This window comes from Nannobrachium achirus, assembly GCF_963921795.1.
Source record: "Nannobrachium achirus genome assembly, chromosome: 10".
NCBI classification, from domain to species: Eukaryota; Metazoa; Chordata; class Actinopteri; order Myctophiformes; family Myctophidae; genus Nannobrachium; species Nannobrachium achirus.
In genome coordinates this window covers 28,387,856-28,408,684 of record NC_137819.1, presented here as the reverse complement: position 1 = coordinate 28,408,684, position 20,829 = coordinate 28,387,856, and the positions used below count along the sequence as shown (strand labels likewise).

Sequence of the window (20,829 nt, the reverse complement as noted above, 5' to 3'; positions counted from 1 at the left end):
TTCACACACCGGTGGCGGAGGAAACCATGCAAGGCACCAACCTGCTCACCGGGAGCAATTAGGGGTTCAGAGTCTTGCTCAAGGACCCTTCGACATTAACTCAGGGGGAGCCCGGATTCGAACTGGGAACTCTTCGGGAACCCTTCGTGCTCTAATAACGGTTTCTCTAGCCCTGAGCTATGCCGCCCCATAGTCAATACGTTCATTATATAGATCCTGTTCTGCCTTACGGTTGTCTGCACTTGGGTCCTATCCCCCATCAACAGCTGCTCTGTGATGATCTGCTTGACTGACAGGGGAACAATTCAAGTAAATCCGAGCAAATTTGATTGGGGTGTGAGACTTCTGCCATGTAGTCCTGCATCTTCCATGTTGTGGACCCACACTGCCACTCGGTGGGAGAGGTGAGTAGTGCACCATTCTCCCCTCTATTACTGTAGTTTGTTTTCCCAATGTTTTTGATCGAACCAATCTGGTGACTAATTAAACAATTTGACTACAAATAAGTATCAGAGATAATAATGGGTATGCAATACATTTTATTCACATCACATTCAAAAACCCTTTATGATTGGTTGCATTGTAGGTACTAACAACTGTTTAAAACAAATTCAAAACAGTTACTTTGGCTAAGTAGGGCTACCTGGTATGATGTGGAACCATTATGTTTCACTGATTACTGTTTTCCAATCATTATCGCCCTTCTAACATTTCTTCAGATCCATTGCCGTTCTTTCCCTCTCCTATTCCTTCCAGCTGAGTCCCAGGGTCTCGGCTATGAATGCAAAGATGTGCGTGTCCTCCAGGATGGCCTTGGTGGTGGGTTTGCCCGCCCCGTGCCCGCTGCGGGTGTCCACCCGCACCATGAGAGGCTGCCGCTGCTGAGGACTGCTGCCCACACCGTGCTGCAGGGCGGCACAGTACTTGAGGGTGTGCAGGGGCACCACGCGGTCATCGTGGTCCGCCGTCAGGAGCAGGACGGCGGGGTAGGGAGGGCCGTGGTAGGGGGCCGCAGGCAGGTTATGAAGCGGGGAGTACCTGGGAGACGGAAGAGAAGAGAGAGCGGTGTGATGGAACAACGGGACGCAGTGACAGACGATGGCAGGAGAGTGAGGTATTAACTTTGATCCTGGCATACTTCATTTGGGCGTGTCGTTATAGGGCAAAATGTTTATGCAAAGAAAGATGCAATTTGGGGAAATTGCAAGTGTGGTTGCACTGAAAGTTTACAAAAAGCAGGTTCACGTTGCTAGCAAAAAGTTCTGGGACCAAATACAAAACTTTGTGAGCTTGTAGATCGTCCTACCTGATGAGCCATTTGAACTGCTCAGGGTCGTCAGCACAGCCGTAGTCGGTGGTCCAGGCGTGGCCGATGGTGAACTTGTGGAACTTCAGCATGTCCATGACGCCCACCTCAGCCACAGCACAGCCAAACAGGTCTGGACGCTGATTGACACACGCCCCTGAGTGTGTGTGTGTGTGTGTGTGTGTGTGTGTGTGTGTGTGTGTGTGTGTGTGTGTGTGTGTGTGTGTGTGTGTGTGTGTGTGTGTGTGTGTGTGTGTGTGTGTGTGTGTGTGTGTGTGTGTGTGTGTGTGGGGGGGGGGGGGGGGGAGAAAGAAGCAAATAAATGGAACTCGATTCCCCTTCATATCAGAGAATGCACAGGCTTCAGTATAAATCATGACTCAGGTTAAATTGATCATGTGGTCATTGATCTGAACCCTCTGGAACAAACTTGTTCTGTAACATGGATAGTAATGCATGGGTGATATTGTGTTGTTTTCTTCCTGTGTTGTATTATTGTGGGCTCGCCTGAAAGGCAAGAACATTATGTTATCTTCATTATTTATTTATTATCAAGTTCTGCCACGACAGTACAAAGGCAGGGCCCTTAGCCAATGAGGTGCAATTGAGGTGCGGAAAATCTGGGAGTGGTGTTAGCTGGAGTATTGGTTGAGCTTCACGTGACAGTTAGCACGCTGCAGAATGTAGTCACGAGCGAGCCCACACTGTTTCGTAGGAACAGTATTTCTAGTTTTGTATTGCTTAACATCTTTCTGGCCAAGGGCCGCAAATGCAGTGCATTTAGCTATACTGTAACTAGCTCTGGCCCAATAATTCTGTGAGAAATAAAAAGGAGGATGAGATCGACTAGATCATAAATACTGCTTACACAGACAACAGTAATCACACTGTAGATAAGAGTCATCTGTAAACGGCCAGTTAAAAGGAAGTGGGAATTACAGTAGTTGGCTTTGTACAATGCCATATGGCATGTAAACCATGTGGCTAAGTAGTGTTTAATGTGCTGTTTAATGACAAAATTAATTCAAGCTAAGCAGCTAACTACTGTTGGGTGAATCTGACATTACCAATTATGCTGAAGACATAAAAAAAAATTAAAAGCGCTGATTCTGTTGTGATCGACATAGCCGAGAGCCAACTTGCAACAATGACATTGCGCTTCAGAGGGTGGGGTTGAATTTAGGTGCCTTTGGTAAGTTTAATTTCCGTACTTAGTTGGGCACTTGCACACGCACACGCACACACACACACACACACACACACACACACACACACACACACACACACACACACACACACACACACACACACACACACACACACACACCCTGTGCCAAATGACTCTTCATGCAGTTAACAGGGCACTCGCACTGCGGTTAAGTTGGAGGGCAGCCAGCACGAGCTGAGCTCCACACTGGAAACTCCTGAGTGCTACCCACTTACGCCCTGCCTATAACTTGTGCAACGAATTAGACACACGGACTTTCCCCTCTATCTAGTTTAGTTAAGGTTTTGGTTGATCCCCTTCATAAAACAGGCTAATTTTTTTAGTATTGTGTAGATAAATTCTTTGTGAACACAGTATCACATGTTTCCAATCTGAATGCGAACTTCACAATAAGAAAACTTAATAAATAATTTCACTACTTATTATAAAAAATGTGGCAACACGATACCTGGCAACCGAAGTATAAACCAATCAAAGCGTGTGTTCCTTATACGGCTCAGCTGTTTCGGCCAATCACGTTCCTTGATGGAAGAAGCAGGAAATACCCGTCGTGGACGCTCTGATCACAGCTAACCATAGCAGCTAACACACAACACAACGACATCTCCTGTGAAGGTAATATTTGTTTCGTGATGATGCTCAATTGTTTGATATACTCATGAACATTTACAATGAACGCAGACTATAGAATGAGCCGTGTTGACGACGCATTAACATGGATCATTATAACGTTCGTGGCGATCATAGACAAGAGACAAGATTGATGGCAGCAGGCTGTTTTAAAGATGCACATTTAGTGTGAATATTTACAGCTGCAAATGGTTAAGATATATTAAGCAGTGGCCAATCAATATGCCCCGATCTTTAATATAGCTATAATGGCTCACGATCATTGCAATGCTACACATTGTCTCATCGCGTATCATTAATTTCTGTTCATATCTCTGCAGTCACGTTGCCAAAGTTAGTGTTAGCAACGGTTTGTGATTTGTTCATTTTCTCTTGAAAAGATCTAACCTTAAGACAGCTGTTAATGTGTTTAGATTACTTTCGTCTTGTCATAGTGCTCCATAACATACTATATAATACTACGACCCTGTTCAGTGCTATATGATTTACTGCACAGTCAAACATTAAAGGTTTATTATATGGTTAATTGTTTTATCTCGATCTTCAAGTTGATGTGCTGGTACAGTTAGATTCAGGCTCGGATGCCATTCTGACTACTTGTCCTGGCGTGGTAGTACAGTATTTAGCATGTAGTGAGTATTAAAGGTTATGATCACAGTTTTGGCTCTAAATAATCTACAGAGCCTAAATAATAATACAGAACAGAACACCCGAGATTAAATTATACAAACTTAATTGGATATACATGAATGAATGATCCATCGAAGAGCGCTTTGAGTATACTTAGCAAAGCGTTATACAAATGCTTCATTGTTATGTGATGATATGTGTTACAGACTACTTGACGTGGGTTGCAGAGCTGCAGGAGCCTGGCTGGGACACAAACCACAAGATCTGGGAAATTATTGTGACGTGGATTGTGTCATAATGCAGACAGCAGTCTTATGAGATGGGTCTACATTCATGATTGAACATATAATGCAGCCCATTTTAAAACGATTCTGGAAAATAAAGATTTATCACACTTTTTGGTGTCTTTTTCTGTTGCATGCAATGTATCATTGTGCTGCTCTTTGACACATGCTGTGTTAAGTTCATGCTGGTGTGAAATCCACTCAAAATGCAGAAAATGTGTGTTAAGTCGTTGCTGGGTCAGCCACAGTTTGCTGCTGTTATGTAATATCTTTAACTTTGAAGAAATGACTGAGGTAACTTGGTATTTCACTGGTTACCATATCTTTCTGAATCTATGCTTTCTTGTCATTTAGTACAATGAATGTGTTACCGTGTCTCTAGAAATGTGCTCATTATTGGTGAAGATACTAACTGTAATTCTCAAAGACTCGCATTGGTTCAGCACATAGTTTTTTGCTCTGTTAGTTTCATTTGATATTAAAATGCAATTCGAATTAATCCCCTGTGTGGACACTGATCAGATGACAGGAAGAAGCAGCTCATCAATGAAGGTGATTTGTTTAGGGTACGATATTTTAATGACTTCACACCTAAGTCCCTATCATGGAGTTAAATCATTGATAACTTGATGCATGCATACTCGTTGTATGTTAATGCAGACAGCCTACAACAATGCCCAGGGCAACACTGCATATTATCTATAAAATTAAATACGACGTGATTAACGTTTGTTTGACATCCACATCACAGTTACATTGGACGGGAGATGCAGTTTTGCTAGTTTTCATCACCTAATCACCTTCCTTTCATAACCTAATCACTACTTTTAGAATTGAAAGAAGAAAAATAATGTTACCACTTTTATGTTAATGGCAGTATGAAACGCCCGCATTCCAGAGACTACAGTGTCGGTGAACGACAGGCAATAGCGAAAATATAAACTGGTATATAAAAGTAGTCCAACACGGTTATGAATTAACTATTAGTAGTCTATGGTATACCTGTTGCAAGTTCGTTAGGAAAAAGCAATTTATTACGCTAATGTTAAGTCTTTTTGGGCGAGAAATGTCAGCTTTGTGTAATGTTTTCTTCCTGGTTGCCATGGAGATGTCTTAGGTGCCCTGTATATTTGCCTGTTTTAAATAGCATTTGATAAAATCGGTCTTTCTCATTAGTGCGTACGAATTCAAGATGAAAACATTAATCACAGTACTCATAAGAATTTTATATATCTACTGTGAAAAAAGAATGTAGTTTTTGAGTGGGGATCAATGAAACACACAATAGACGGGTCCATCCCATGGCCTAAATAGCGAAAATAGCAGACCTACTGTGCAAGCTCACACAACACCTTGTGAGCTTTTAGATCTGCTCTTTTCACTGGGATGCCGGGTTTCACTCAGTACTTTTGCATTGCGGTACCTGCAATGCATGCTGGGAAACTACTGACTTCAATGCAGACCCATGGTGCATGGTTGCCCTAATGCCTTAGAGATGCTATTTTCAAAACAAAGAATGTTTATTTGCGACCGTAGGTCGCATTTACTACCAAAACCTCCACCGGCTGTCTGTCAGTCTGTCCGTCATGTCACACTTTTCCCCAACTCATATCTCCGCCACCGTTGCCCCAAGACATGCCAAACTTTGCACACACACTCCTTGCCTGCCAATCCACAACCTCCACCTCTCACGTCATACGGGCAGCCATAGTTACACCTGGAATGTTGAATCTCCATATATGGAGATAACCTACGCATCACACAAAGTCTGACCTCACCAGCCCATACTTGGGCATGGACGACTTATATCTCCATATACGGAGATGGCCATATATGGAGATACGATGACATCACAGAGTCCACAGCTGATGATGTGGTGTGATGTCATACAATACACAAACAAGCCCTATATAAAGGGGCAATTCTCACCAGGGAAGAGAGCATTCCCCACTAGCTGAGTATCTTAAGATGGTTGGATGTGATGATAAGCTATAAGCTTAGTTGATCCTGGCGATAAGGTCTGAGTCGAGGAATGCTCTCTTCCCTGGTGAGAATTGCCCCTTTATATAGGGCTTGTTTGTGTATTGTATGACATCACGCCACATCATCAGCTGTGGACTCTGTGATGTCATCGTATCTCCATATATGGCCATCTCCGTATATGGAGATATAAGTCGTCCATGCCCAAGTATGGGCTGGTGAGGTCAGACTTTGTGTGATGCGTAGGTTATCTCCATATATGGAGATTCAACATTCCAGGTGTAACTATGGCTGCCCGTATGACGTGAGAGGTGGAGGTTGTGGATTGGCAGGCAAGGAGTGTGTGTGCAAAGTTTGGCATGTCTTGGGGCAACGGTGGCGGAGATATGAGTTGGGGAAAAGTGTGACATGACGGACAGACTATGGGCAGCCATAGTTACAACATTCCAGGTGTAACTATGGCTGCCCGTATGACGTGAGAGGTTGAGGTTGTGATATCCCGATTAGGGAGTCTTACTGGTATATTATATTATTATATTATTTAATATACTGTCGTAGTTAGAAGGTTGCATTAGTTCAGTTACAGAAGTCTCCCATGTCTTAGCTCTCTAGTAAACAGAAAATACATGTTCAGGTGGGTCATCAATTTCATCAATCAGGACAGAGTACCCATTTATCAGCTTAATTTCTATAGTGTTCCAGTTCCAATTTTTTCTGCAAATGTCTTTGTTTCACCTCCAATTTCACTTGTTTATCCTGTAACCTGTATGAGTTCTCTCTCCTGATTGGATGAAATTGGTATCCTGACATGTAAATGTATTTTCTTTACTGAAGAGCTTGAGAGATGGGGAGATCCCTGTTATTGAACCATCATTCTATACAAATAATTTCAGAATATAGAGCTAGTTCCTTTCCAAGTCCTGCTCTTGTTTTCTGCTTTCTGTCTCTCTGAGTGCTTTTCGACCGGCAAAGAACCGGTTCGGGTTCTTTCTCCCGCCTATGGGATGAACCAGAGGTGAACGTGGTGAGCTTTTCCACCAAGAACCGAGTTGGTTCCGAACCGTAAAATTTGGTTCGGAACAGGAACGACAAACTTTAATGATGGAGAGGGCCACTGTATTTCCACACACACTCCAGAGGGCCACTGTATTTCCACACACACTCCAGAGGGCCACATTGCATATACTATCGGACAATTATCTTTCGAACAGCTGAAATCAATAATATGTCAGTATTCTGATATGAACCTGTGGGCCGCATTAAGTGAAGGTGGTAGCTGCATGTGGACCCCGGGCCACCAGTTGCCCATGTATGCTGTTACATGTAACTATGGATGTTCTGTCCTTACCGACCAGCAGCCCTCCATTGGAAGCTCCGTTGATGGCGATGTGACTGGCTGTGGTGTATTTCTCCTGGATCAGAAACTCTGCTGCACACTGGAAGTCATCAAAACATGTCTGCTTGTTCCCCAAGGTGCCAGCTGTATACACGCACGCACGCACGCACGCACGCACGCACGCACGCACGCACGCACGCACGCACACACACACACACACACACACACACACACACACACACACACACACACACACACACACACACACACACACACATGCACGAACGCATACACACGTGTAATAGTGACAGAACAGGAAATAAGCCTGACACATTTTGGTAGAGGAGTGACAGATGCATACACTAACACTCATAATCTTGTGAATATGTAGATAGGACATGGATTTTTTTGTGTGTGGCTGTAACGCACTGGTACGGTAATACACTAGATGGACACTAGGTGGCAGCAGAGAACAGTTACTAATATACGTCTTACCACTGGTGCTCAACGAATAAAGATAATATTGGGAAAGTTATGTGCACATAAAAAGGGCAAAAACTAAATCCAGATCCAGGCATTTTACGTACAGTAGGTTTGAGCCACTTTTTGTGTTTTCTGTGTACCTTTATGCCAGGTGAGTCCGTATTCTCCTCCACCTCGTATGTTGGCCACAGCCAGGATTCCTCCCAGGTGTCTGACGTACAGCAGGTAGGCCACACTGACCAGAGACACCAGACAATCAGCATCCTTATACAGTACATCAGTGGTTCTCTACCTTTTCAGGCCACGACCCCCAAATAATCATATTTTAACTGGTGACCCACCTTCCTGACAAGCACTTGGGATGAGGCGCTTTACATTTAGTTTGAAATAGCAGATCTACAAGCTCACAACGCTGTGCGTTGCGAGGTGTTGTGAGCTTGTAGATCAGCTATTTCAACAATTTATTATATTATTTGACAATCTGGCCAATGTTTGACCAGGTTTTAATTATTGTATAGTTTGTTGATTACTTTTGATGCAGTAAATGCAGTCTTTTTCTTTTCCTTGTAAAATATATTGTTTTAGGTATTTAAAGTCCTTAAATTGTCACTTCACTGTCATCATGGGGACGCTTTGCCTGTGTACCCGATTGGATCCGCGGGGTCGCACTGCGCTCTTTCATGTGCGTAGACGAGTTTCTACGCATCGTGTAGAAAAGAGTTCTACACATTTCAATTCTGGTGATGGTCGTGCACTAGTAGAAGTAAAGTACTTATTTACTTTACACCACTGTGGGCGGGCGTGTACGTGAGATGAGCACCAACGTGTCTGTGTTACGGGACGGCATGCACTTGTCAGTCCGCCTCTCAGATGGCTCGCACCTCCCTATCCTCCCGCTCGCCTCTCATTGTAAATGAATTACCACGCACCAATGACTCCGGCCTTAATCACTTTCAAACTGCTGGCCCTATCTTGGGCATATCAGTAATGAGCAAACATCTTCACTGACCAGACACAATAAGAGACTATCAGCATTCTTATAATGCTGCTGCTCAACTTATGAGCAGGGTTCCCACACATCTTTACCAATTAATTTCCAAAACTTTTCCAAAACCTTTCCAGAATATTTAACCCGATTTCCAGGACTATATAACAATAATTCAGCTCAATAACGAGTCGCTTACTCCTATGTGCAATGCCCAAAGACAGGTAATATATGCCAGTGGTTCTCAACCTTTTCAGGCCGTGAAATATGTGAACTGGGGACCCCCCACCCTGACGAGCACTAAGAGTAGAGGAATTTTGTATAACACGGTTTTATTGTGAAAATAAAATAATATTAAAAATATTGTCACAATTTCTTTCAATAATATTTGACAATTTGGCCCATGTTTCATTTGTCATTTGTCAATTCCAAACGCATCACAAGCGCAACGCTTTGTGGGCTTGTAGATCGGCTGTTTTCGCCACCCAACACTGCCACCGGTGCCCAGTCGTTTTTAGAGACAGCTACATGGATAAATTATTATTGCTGAGAATTCCTCTTCAAACCATTATTGAACACTGGAAAATATTCCACATCTTAATAATTAGTTCTTTAATAATAGTTAGTTCTTTTAATAATAAATATCAGCGGCGAGGGATCCCCCGGGACCCCCCCTGAGGAGCGGCGGTCCGCGAGAGACACTCCGGTGGAGGGTCGCCGGCGACGGCCAACAGCCCTGTGGTCAGCGGAGAGAGACCCCTGCAGGGCGACTGACTCACGGCCACCGTGCGGGGTACCTCGGGGTGCGGGGTACCTCTCACGGACCTCCGCTGCGGTCGCCCCGTGGTCGGCGGGCGAGGGACCCCCGCAGGCCGGCCGACTCACAGCCACCGTGCGGGGGTCCATCGACCCTCCACCGGGGTGTCTCTCGCGGACCGCCGGTCCTGAGGGGGGGTCCCCGGGTGTCCCTCGCCACTAATATTTAATATTAAAAGTTATTCGTTTTCTTTTTTTGTAATGTTATTTTCCAGTGTTCAATAATGGTTTGAAGAGGAATTTTCGGCAATAAGAATTAATGCAATACTGTTATTTATTATTAAAAGTTACTTCATTGTAAAGAAACGTTTAATTTTCCGTGTTCAATAAACCGCCGGATGTGCAGCGCCAAAAAGGCAGACAAGCCACAGTACAGTGGAACGCCACAGTACAGTGGAACGCAGCTGCCTCTAAGATTTTTGACCCTGTAGACTTGCCGTTGTACCTGAGATGAGAGGTCTGACAAGAAAGATCTGCTGAGAGAGGTGACTCCACCCCTGCAGCCATACACTCTTGGCCTGGTAGAGGAATTACACAGTATCCAAATGCAGTACTCTTAAGCCTCTATCATAGTCCAAGGTGAATGCATTTTTAGGTGATAGTTAGAAAACTACACCGCGGTGAGGTGATAGCTCTTCACCTTGGACTATGATAGAGGCTTTACGGGTCCATTTGATTACATTTGTGCACTCTCAGATTTACAAATGGTTAAATCAGCACCCGGGAATTTGACTGTGTAGAGTTATCTGATTATAAAGGAAGTTGATGATAATAACAAGTGAACTCACTTGTAGTGTGGTTGGATGGAGTGCTCAAAGCCTCCGTAGCCATAGAGGAAGACTGGATGTGTGCCGTCTTTCTTTAGGCCTCTCATGTGAACCAGAAACATAGGGATGTTAGTTCCATCTTTACCAGGATAAAACACCTGAAAACAGAAGGGTGTATAATGACATAATGGCATCATGTCTCTTGAAAATGAGTTGGCGTATAAAACGCTTTGCGTGCCCAAATCATAATTTTGGTAGCTTTCACAGAACCTGCAAAAATGCAGTGTAATCAACAAGGGTGCCTTCACACCTGGATGCTTAGTTCGATTAAAATGAACCCTGGAGCCACTGCATGTGATTCAAATTCCTACAATATTCTTAGTATTACCCATCCAGTAAAAAGGGCATTACATCTGTCAAGTAGCTGCTAAAATGTTACATGCACAAATGTAAGTGGCAAGTGAACGAGATGTATATCATTCTGTATGTATCTCTTCTGCATTTGATTTCAACTAGACCCCCCCTTCCTTAATCTGCACAATCCCCATTGCTGCTGAAGAGTTTATTTTTTATTTTTATTTTTTTTACCACACTTCCGGCTCCTTATGGGTCTGTAATTCTAAGAGTGGACCTTGAAATCAAAACGTTTAAGAACCACTGTGCTACACCAAATGGAACAGTCAGAATCATTGGTACCACCTGTGAAGGAAGCCAATATGGCTGATGTGTGTCCAATAGGCTATTGGACCCATGTCAGTCTTTATGGATGAGACAGAGAGAGAGACAGAGAGAGAGCAGTAGACTGAATGAATGGTCACCTGGCTGGTCTGATAGTCTTCCTGCTGAATGCCCTTCACCTCCACCCGTCTGAACACTCTGGGCTCTGGCGTCACATCGCTCAGATCACAGTGGTAGATGACACCTAGTGGTCACAGTGGCTCATAGGGTTCAGATCTGCATGTCAGCACTGTGTCGGGCAGAGACCTTGTGTCTCCATGTTTCAACCCCGCCTACCTGAATGCCATACCTTATTAAACAACTGTGTTGCAAAAATAGCTGATCTACAAGCTCTCAATGCATCACATCGCGACGTGTTGTGAGCTTGGAGATCTGCCATTTTTGGAACATTTTAAAAGTGGTTAATTCTGTCTGACTTAATTATTTATAGCGTGTGACCAACGATATGTGTGCGAGCTACTGAAATCATATACAGATTACCAAACCAACCATACTGTAAGTAGACCTACAATTGAAAATATTACAACAGAAAAGAACTCTCTGGAGCCTTCTTTTGATTATGTTGTAGCCTAATTGATTATTTGATCAAGATTCTCTCCTGTGATGATATTACCTGGTGTGGTGAAGGAGGTGAACTTGTAGAAGAACTCAGAGTGCTTCTTCTTGCAGCTCACTCCCGCCACCGTGCCAACGTCCAGTGGCAGCTCCCTGACCAGCTGGCCTGTCGCCAGCTCATACAGCTGCAGAATGTCCTTCACGTCGTGGACATAGTTGACCAGCAGGTGTCGCTGGTTCACGCAGGAGACCATGCCTTGAAGAATACACAGAGAGTAATATACAGTAGGTTAATGGAAAGGTGATTTGATGTAGGTGTACAGTATGGCATGCTGCATGAGCTTGAGCTTATCACATGGTGATTCCTTTGTGAGTGTGCCATGTACAGATGATGATCTTGTTTGTTTCATTGAGTAAATGCAAGGCATTCATTGAGAGGAAAGCCCTGGAGCGCATGTAGGTGCAAAATATAAAAAAATCCCTTTTATATGGTCTAATGAATAACGTTTACTGTATACTCTACACCTGTATTTATACAAGCACCATTATTCTGCAGATAACGGTCTCTTATTAAAACCTGCCTATTATTGACTTAGTTGACTGCACTCTCTTTAAAAGGATGATAGGTGGCAGTGTGCTACTTGGTGCTCAACAGCCATAGCATGATGAAACCCAATAAAACTCATAATACCATAGAACATGAATGAGTTCATATTTTCCTTTAGCTAACAGACTATAGGGGGCAGCATGATCATTATGCTTGGATGATACTGTAGATCTGCTCATAATTTTGTCTTCCAGGTACTTTAAAATATTAAACTGAATGAATTCAGTTCATTACTATTTCATTAGCTTTTGACATTTTGTTTGAGACATGGTTTCTACTAGGGGTGTAACGATATAGTAACTGAATCAAAAAAATCTAATTTGCAATGATCTATTATATCGTTATGCAAAAGCATATATCGTACCGTTTTGGCTTTGTATCGTATTGGTAGGGGACTGCCCCATAGGTCGAACTCCCGTTGGGTCGAACAGCGTTGGCAGGTTAGATAATCACTCACCAGCATCGGCAGGTTAGATAATCACCCGCGTCACGGTTACTGAGGTTAGGGTTAGGGTTAGGGTTAGGTTTAGGCATAGTTTTACTAAGGTTAGGGTTAGGGTTAAGGTTAGGTTTTGGTGGTCGTACCAAAGGGTGGTCGACCTAATGACATGTTACTGTATCGGTATTGCTTAAAATGCAGATAATCGGTATCGAATCGTTCTGCAGTGCAAATAATTGATTGTATGGAAACTAAGTATTTTTGCCTTACAGTATATGAAGGAAAATGAAAAAGAGGGGTCTAATTAAGTTTCCATTCCATATAGCTACTCTTGGCTATCGATAACTGTGGGTAATCTCTGTCAAGGTGCAGGTTTATCCATATGTGTTGAAATATAATGTCCATGTATTTGCTAGAGAATCACAGTATTTACTTATTTATATCCATAACAATAGATTTTTCCCTTAAAAACTTGCACTATTGACACATTTCACACAGATTTAATTTCTTTGCTAAATAGTTACTATCGAATTTAAATCATTGAATCGAATCGTATTGTATCGCCGTGAATGAACCAATATCGTCCATGTATCGTATCGTCAACCATGTATCATGATGCGTATCGTATCGTTGTTAAAATGTATCGTTACACCCCTAGTTTCTACCAATGATCTGTGATTATCACAGTGTAACAAATTATGTTCTGATAATGAATTAATTGTCCTATATATTATAGTCTTAAAATACAGATGCAAGCTCGTTTGACTGAGCACCTCTCCGTGCATTCTTCAGTGTTGTGCGTGTGTGTCCCTGCAACCATGGATATATAATGTTTCAATATTATGATTTCATTTGTATGACTAAAACAAATGTCAGACTGTTTTTAAAAAAATTGCCAAGTTTTGTGTTTTGAGCAATTCCCCCTGACGAAGATGTGTCAGCCACAAAGAGAAGTTTAGCTTCTTGTGGTTAGACACCGAAACGTCTGTGGAATTGTGATGGAAGATTTTAAGAAGGTGTTGTGCAACAGTGAAAGGACTTGAAAATGTGGAACTACAATTCTCTTATTACTCGACTGCTTCTCCGTTTACATGCCAACAACACACTGTTACTGCACTAACACTGGAGGAGTGACGTGTGTGTTGTATAGTGTGTACATGCAGTGTCCGTCACAATAATTACATACGTAATAGCCTGCCATAATTATTTTGTACTAGAAGCTTGTCCCCTTTTATGGGCATATTGGTTTGATCGGCAGTTCTACTGAAAAAAAATGTTTTGTACAACTGTACATCATGGAAGTACAGGGAGCCCATCGTCCTCGGCTTCAATTTGTAGTTGGGATGGGATGGGATAATCGTTTTCCATGTTGAGAAATCTAACATTTTCAAAAATAGTGGAAATGGCAGATCTACAAGCTACTGTAAATGATCAAATATAGCCTGTTTTGGCCACAGTAGTCTACCTAATTTATTTTTTAGATTTTTGGTACCATTGTCATTGTAATGTCTTTGTATATTTAAGTTAATTTGTCATATCTGCTTTGTGCAATTTTGGTTACAATGCCTAAACGGCAAAAAACAAATCAATGTTACAATGCCAAAATCATGACAATTATTTGTGCGACAATTAATCGCCATTGAAAATGTCATGACTCATGATAGTGACAGACAGCCTCTAGCAGTGTGTGGACATACATGCAGATACAGTGTTTGTTTACTGTTCTCCCACAGTATTGCTATGTCGTCACTGTCTGGCATTAACCTTGTACTGTACAGTATATCCAAAACCGTTACTTTTCAGGTAAAAGTAAGTGGTCCAATGGATCTGATGTAGTTTTATATGTGTACATATTATTTAGTCAAAAGCTCTTGTCAACAGTTCCTTGGTTACCACTTTCAACTTGGTGTCCCTATTTTGGGCATGTGATTATCGAGAAACCTTAGATTTTGTTTTCAAGAACAGCTAAAATAGCCGATCTACAAGCTCACAATGCATGAATCGTGTCACATTGTGAGCTTGTAGACCACATAGTCCATGGGCCATACAAGATGTCGGTTTCCGAAAGGTGACACAGGTTACCATGCATTTTTGAAAAGCTCTATATCTGTAGATTATATTTTGCTATGATAACCCTTTCTGAAACACAGCTAAATAGGTGTTATCAGCCACTAGAGGTGTCCCATTAACTTTACTATACAGGAGAAAAAAAAGCAAAAATGTCATCTGCTTTAAGTAGCATAAGTAGACTAGTAGTAGTCTAACTAGGGGGTTTTCATGATTCTGAATCCATTGCAAGCATGTGTTTTGCACGAAAAACATTCCTTGGGCTAAAAACGGCCCCACAAGACTATGGTTTAGTGATGAAAAGTGATGACTCATCGTTGTAGCCCAAGGAATGTTTTTCATACAAAACAAATGCTTGCAATGGATTCAGAATCATGAAAAAACCCTAGTTACTGTAGACCCCTCATATAACACCAATTTAGCTGTGTTTCAGAAAGGGTTATCATACCAAAATATAATCTACAGATATAGAGCTTTACAAAAATGCATGGTAACCTTTGCCACCTTTCAGATACCGACATCTCGTATGGCCCATGGACTAACATATCTAAGTTTATATTGCACCACACATGGCATAAGAAGTATACAACAGCGCATTAATTTATGAAAAAGCTAAAAGAACAAAATATGGAGATGCAAGGTATCTGCCCGACAGCAACGATATTGGGTCTCACCCAGGACATCGTGTTCATGCTGTGGAATGAGTGTGCTCCAGTGCTGTCTGTCTGGGCGCTCCAGGTCTATGTTGATGACACAGTAGCGAGGTGCGTCCAGGTTGGAGCGGAAGGTGAACACGCTGCCCTCGTTGGTGACGTAAGAGTACTGCGCCTCAAAGTTGTCCACGAGCTTGACCCAGGGCAGCAAACCTGAAGGGAGGTGAATGAGTAGATTGAGCAAAATGGTGGCTCTCATCTCTAAAGCACTCTAGAGGAGTGATCAACTTGTTTTATTGATTATGCTTTAGGCCATGGATGGACTCCCATTTGATAGATTTATTTTTTATCTCTGGTACCCCAATCTATTAGGCCTATAGCAAAATCCTTAGTGTTAATTTAAGAGAGACCAAATGAACCCGTAAGCAGAGTTACAGTCCTGAAAGGGTCCATTTGGTTCCTAGCGCTTTTAAGATTTTCAAATGGGCCCTGATCCAGAAAAGGTTGGGAACCACTGTGACATATGGGGAGGGGACTCATTTCCTTTGAAAGGAGTTCACAGCTGTACTGTAGCTGTAGGTGGTCACATGGATACTGACCTGTGATGCCATTGTCCAGTGCTTGGAGGTCGCAGTACCACAGTTGGTTGACAGGCTCACACCCTTCATGGATGGACAGAACCGCATATCTGCCGTCATCAGAAACCTGGTATGACAGAGGGACCATAGCAGGGTAGAATGGAAATAGTTACACAAGACGGGACAGAAATACCACTTAAAATGACATTAACAAGATCCAAGCCTGGTATGACTTACCGTCACCTCACTGTGCCACTTAGGATGGTCGGGGAACTCTGCAACAAGAATGTCTTCTGACTGTTTGGTGCCGACTACATGGTAGTATAGCTTCTGGTTGATGTTAGAGGTGGTCTCTGTGCCTAGTGTATTATAGAAGACCTTAAGTAAGACACTGTGTGCAACATTTGTATAGTAAACTGATTGATTGAGCATAATGTGCAAGTTTGCATGCCCTCATTATGTTTGCAATGCAATTCCAATCTGGGAGTGCATGTGTGTATAGTACATACGTAGGCCTATGTACTGGTACATGCTTCTCAGATAGTTGTTGTTTGTAGATGTTTATTTATGTATGTGCTCATCTCAGATTAATCAATGGATTGATTGATCCACATGGGAACATTCAGGTGTCGTAGCTGCACAGCAATAAGCAGAATATTATGCATGCTTTATGCATGCCCAATCCTTGGGGACCTGGATCTTTTAATAAAGCTGTGCTTAATAAAATACAGGTGTTCCAGCAGTAGTGAGGAATTGGGCTACAATCTGGATAATTAATTAAAAAAAAAGGAAAAGGCTTAGAGTTTAAGTCCAAAGCTTATTAGTCCCAAAATGGGAAACTGTGTTTGCATGTAGTATCAAGACAAAATCGTGTGGCATCTTTCTTTCTTTCTTTTTTTACAAGATCCTCACCATCAGCCTTGCCGTCCTGGCGTGGGTAGCAGTTATAGAAGACACCCTTGGCATCATGCGTCCAGGCCAGACAGCTGAACTTGACCCTTTCCAGCACGTCTGGCAGTGGACTACGGTCGTCAGCCTTCAGAAAGCGCACCGTCACCCAGTCTGAGCCGCTGGAGCTCAGACCGTAGGCGAAATATTCACAGTCCTCCGAGAGACGCCCCACTGGGCGGAGAGATCAGGAGAGAAAAGGGGAGAAGGGGATTTAGTTTGCTTTGTGGAATAGCGAATCCAATCTTGGAAAATGTATCTACATAATGATAATTATTTATAGGATGACTTCACCACTTTTCAACCTACAGTATCTTCATATAATTGGTCCTCACTAATTATTGTGAGAACAATGGCTTCCATTATAAAATAGTAACTTTTCAGGAATAGAAAGCCTGCAGTTTCTATTAGCTTGGATTCCCCCAACCTTGATGTCAGTGATAGGCGGGTTTCTGAACTGCCCACAGCCCTCCTACGTATGAGACACAGAGTAGAAAGAAATTGTGCTATTTTATTATGAATATTAGTGAGGACCAATTATATGAAGACGGGTTGAAAAGTGGCGAAGTCCTCCTTTAAGCCGCACAGTCATATTTCCCATTGAACATGGTCAATATTCTTTTGTACAGCATGTGCACTTTGTGCAGTCTCTGGCATGTGTGTGTGTTTATGTACGGTATGCTCAATAGTTAAGCAAGGGCAAATTAGAGAAGATGAGTGTGTGTGCGTGCGTGACTGCGTGTATGTGTTAGGGAGGGACTCACTCTTCAGTGCCACGGTGCCATCGTCAGACAGAGTGTTTGGATCAAAGAACACTGTTGCAGGTCCATCCAGAGTGTCCTGCACATAAAGCACATACTGGTTCTGAAGACCCTGGTTGTGGGAGTAGAAATACCTGCGACAAACAGAAACATCCAGCGTGACATTTTTACTTTTGCTGTGCATATATATCCCTTGCATCCCTGTCATACCACTGATACTAATGAAGGCTCTGTTCCATTTCATGTAGCACAGTGGTTCTCAAACCTTTTAGTTCAAGTGTTTCCAGTGAGCCAACATGCGCAATATCAGCACCCTGACTCTGACCAGAATGGAACAGAGACTTCATTAGTATCATAGGTCTCTCCAAAATGGCTGCTGTGTGCATATAGCCTATTCCTATATTGTTAACTCATGTCATGACTCATTCAGTTCCTACTTGTTCCCTCTCTTGTAAGGGCAGCTGTATTTGGGGTAGTCGTAGAGGTCGGTGAGTCGCTGGTGGAGCTGGCTCCTGACTGAGCACTGCTCCAGGAAAGGCATGGTCAGCTTGTTCTGCTCCTCCACAAATGCCTGTAATAGATGATGCACAAGCAATGTGAATTTTGTAAACAGAAACCAAGATGTGCGTGCGTGCATGTGTGTGTGTGTGTGTGTGTGTGTGTGTGTGTGTGTGTGCACGTCGGCATGCCTTATTTGTGCAACATTCATAGTCATTAGGACACACTTAACATTTTGCCAAATATATTATTCACAAGTCGATTCACCCCTCAAGCCTGCATAGTACTCATTTATAAAGCCTGTAGAAGACTTGTTTCTTGTGATGTTGTGACGTGTGTTGTGAAGACAGTTTTTTGGTTTCCGTGTAATATCTGCATTGAGGCTAAAAGCATGCAACCGCTTCATCTTTTAAAATCCCATCTCTTCACCATGGTTGGCACCTCAACAACACTTGCATTCACTCCTCCATTTGTCTTGCCTTGTATTGTTTACCTTGGTCTCCTCGCTGTCGGGGTCTTCCAGCCAAGCGTAGGGATCACAAATCTTAGTTCCATGGTATTCATCCACCTGCAACAACATTGAGCGACAAAATATAAAGTAGGCCTAATGCTTAAGTGGTTAATCAATTTGTTGATATATATATAAAAATGCTTTAAAAAGAAGTTATCAATAAAATCGTTTCTATTGTGGGAATAATGCATTCACCCATTGATCAAAAGTATACTCACATGAAGGTTTCAGTACATGTGTGCACGTTTGCATACATACTACATACAGTACACCAGTAAGACGCCTAAGGGGCGAAAAGTGAGGTCGCACCAGGACTTGGCCATCTGGCCAAAGGGATTTGGTTCCCCTGGCATCACAGGGATCTCCATATATGGCAATACAATGGATTTGGTTCCCTTGACATCACAGTGATTATATATGGCATCACAGGGATCTCCATATCTCCATATATGGGCATAAAATGGATTTGGTTCCCCTGGCATCACTGGGATCTCCATATATGGCAATAAAAAGGATTTGCATTGGTTCCCATGACATCACAGTGATGTCAGAGCGTGATGTCAGAGCGTTTCTTGCACAATTTGTATTCCTTTTTTTTCTATTTCAAATCTTATTGAAGTGCTTTTTGAGCGGTGGTCACACCGTCTCCATAGCGTGGCCGTGTGTGTATCCGTGCGTGTGTGTCTGTCTGTCTGTCTGTCTGTGTGTCTGTAGCCTCTGGTGTATGTAGCCTGAGTACCCTGGGTGACCAGAGAGGTGCTGTTGAGTCTAGCCTGGCCTGTGCATCAACTGCAACACACACACACACACACACACACACACACACACACACACACACGCACCCCCCCCCCCCCCCCCACACACACACACACACACACAATTCAATTCAAAGGAGCTTATACACGTCTCCATAGCGTGCGGCCCGAGGGGAAGGGGGGAGGGGGGGAGGGTGGGGGTTGGTGGGTAAACCACCGCTCAGTTCACACGGGTGTGATTTTTTTAACTGTTTTAAAACATGCTACAGTGTAGCATCTGTGTAGCAGCTACACAGATGAAGTATACCATGGGGGGGGGGGGGGGCGGCTGTGGCTCAGGAGGTAGAGCAGGTTGTCCAATGATCCGAGGTTTGGTTGTTTGAATCTTGGCTCTTGGCTTCCACATGTTAAAGTGTCCTTGGGCAAAACACTGAACCCTGCATTGCCTCCAATGAGTCAGTCGGAGCTAACTTGCCACCATTGGTGTGTAAATGTGGGAAGTGAGGACGCTGGCATCGACTATTCACCGATTCACCTCCCAATGTATGAATGAATGAACCATTGTAAAGAGCTATGAGTACTTAGAAAAGCGCTATAAAAATGCAATTCATTATTATCATTATCATTATCATTGTTATTATGGCATTCCTGATTGTGTGCTTTAATACAGAATCACTGTAAGACAGAGCAGGAACAGAGCGAATTGGAAACACACACACAGCAGGAATATGACACCGACCTTACTGTCATCTCTCCGAGCAGCTGGGTAGTTAAATGGCATGGCTTGGTGTGGAAGAGTGTCCGTATGTCTTGGTTGACAGGCTCACACCCTTCAGTGATGTCTTTTCAGTCTGTTTGTTAGTGTATTTGTCTCTGTCTCTATTTGTGTTTCTCTCATACGCAACTCTGTTGAATCACAGTGAGCCTGAAGTGAAAGTGAAAGCACTTCCTCTCAGACAGGCTGTCACAGGCATGCACAAACACGTTCTGTAGGCTGCTAGGCTACTGTAACATACACCCATGCTCTCCCAGACACAGAGGTCACAGAAGTACTATCTCTACTCAAAGTAAAATACTCATCTAAAAATACTCTGAAATCTGAAATGCCCTTTAAAATGATTTACTCAAGTGAAAGTACTATGTTGTTAATTTACTTTAAATGTAGTCCTGAAAAAGAATAAAAAAGTACATCCTTTTAAAGGAGTAGTTCACCCCAAAATGACTTTTTTTCTATTGATTACTCATGCCATGAAGACTTGAGTTCAATAATTTTT

The 20,829-nt window shown here is 42.8% G+C and overlaps 1 protein-coding gene across 1 annotated transcript; it reads right to left on the bottom strand.

Moving 5' to 3' along the window:
• Window positions 1-743: 743 nt before the first annotated feature.
• LOC308292401 (prolyl endopeptidase) lies at window positions 744-20,422 on the bottom strand (the record flags this gene model as incomplete). Its single annotated transcript, XM_080734712.1, has 15 exons — window positions 20,295-20,422; window positions 18,783-18,857; window positions 18,229-18,362; window positions 17,795-17,925; window positions 16,995-17,204; window positions 16,320-16,441; window positions 16,104-16,209; window positions 15,526-15,717; window positions 11,797-11,994; window positions 11,264-11,367; window positions 10,467-10,603; window positions 8,018-8,112; window positions 7,407-7,538; window positions 1,307-1,463; window positions 744-1,038 (listed from the first exon to the last, which is right to left on the bottom strand). Exons 1-15 carry the CDS (start codon window positions 20,334-20,336, stop codon window positions 744-746), a joined length of 2,130 nt encoding a protein of 709 aa, XP_080590838.1. The 5' UTR covers window positions 20,337-20,422.
• Window positions 20,423-20,829: the final 407 nt, after the last annotated feature.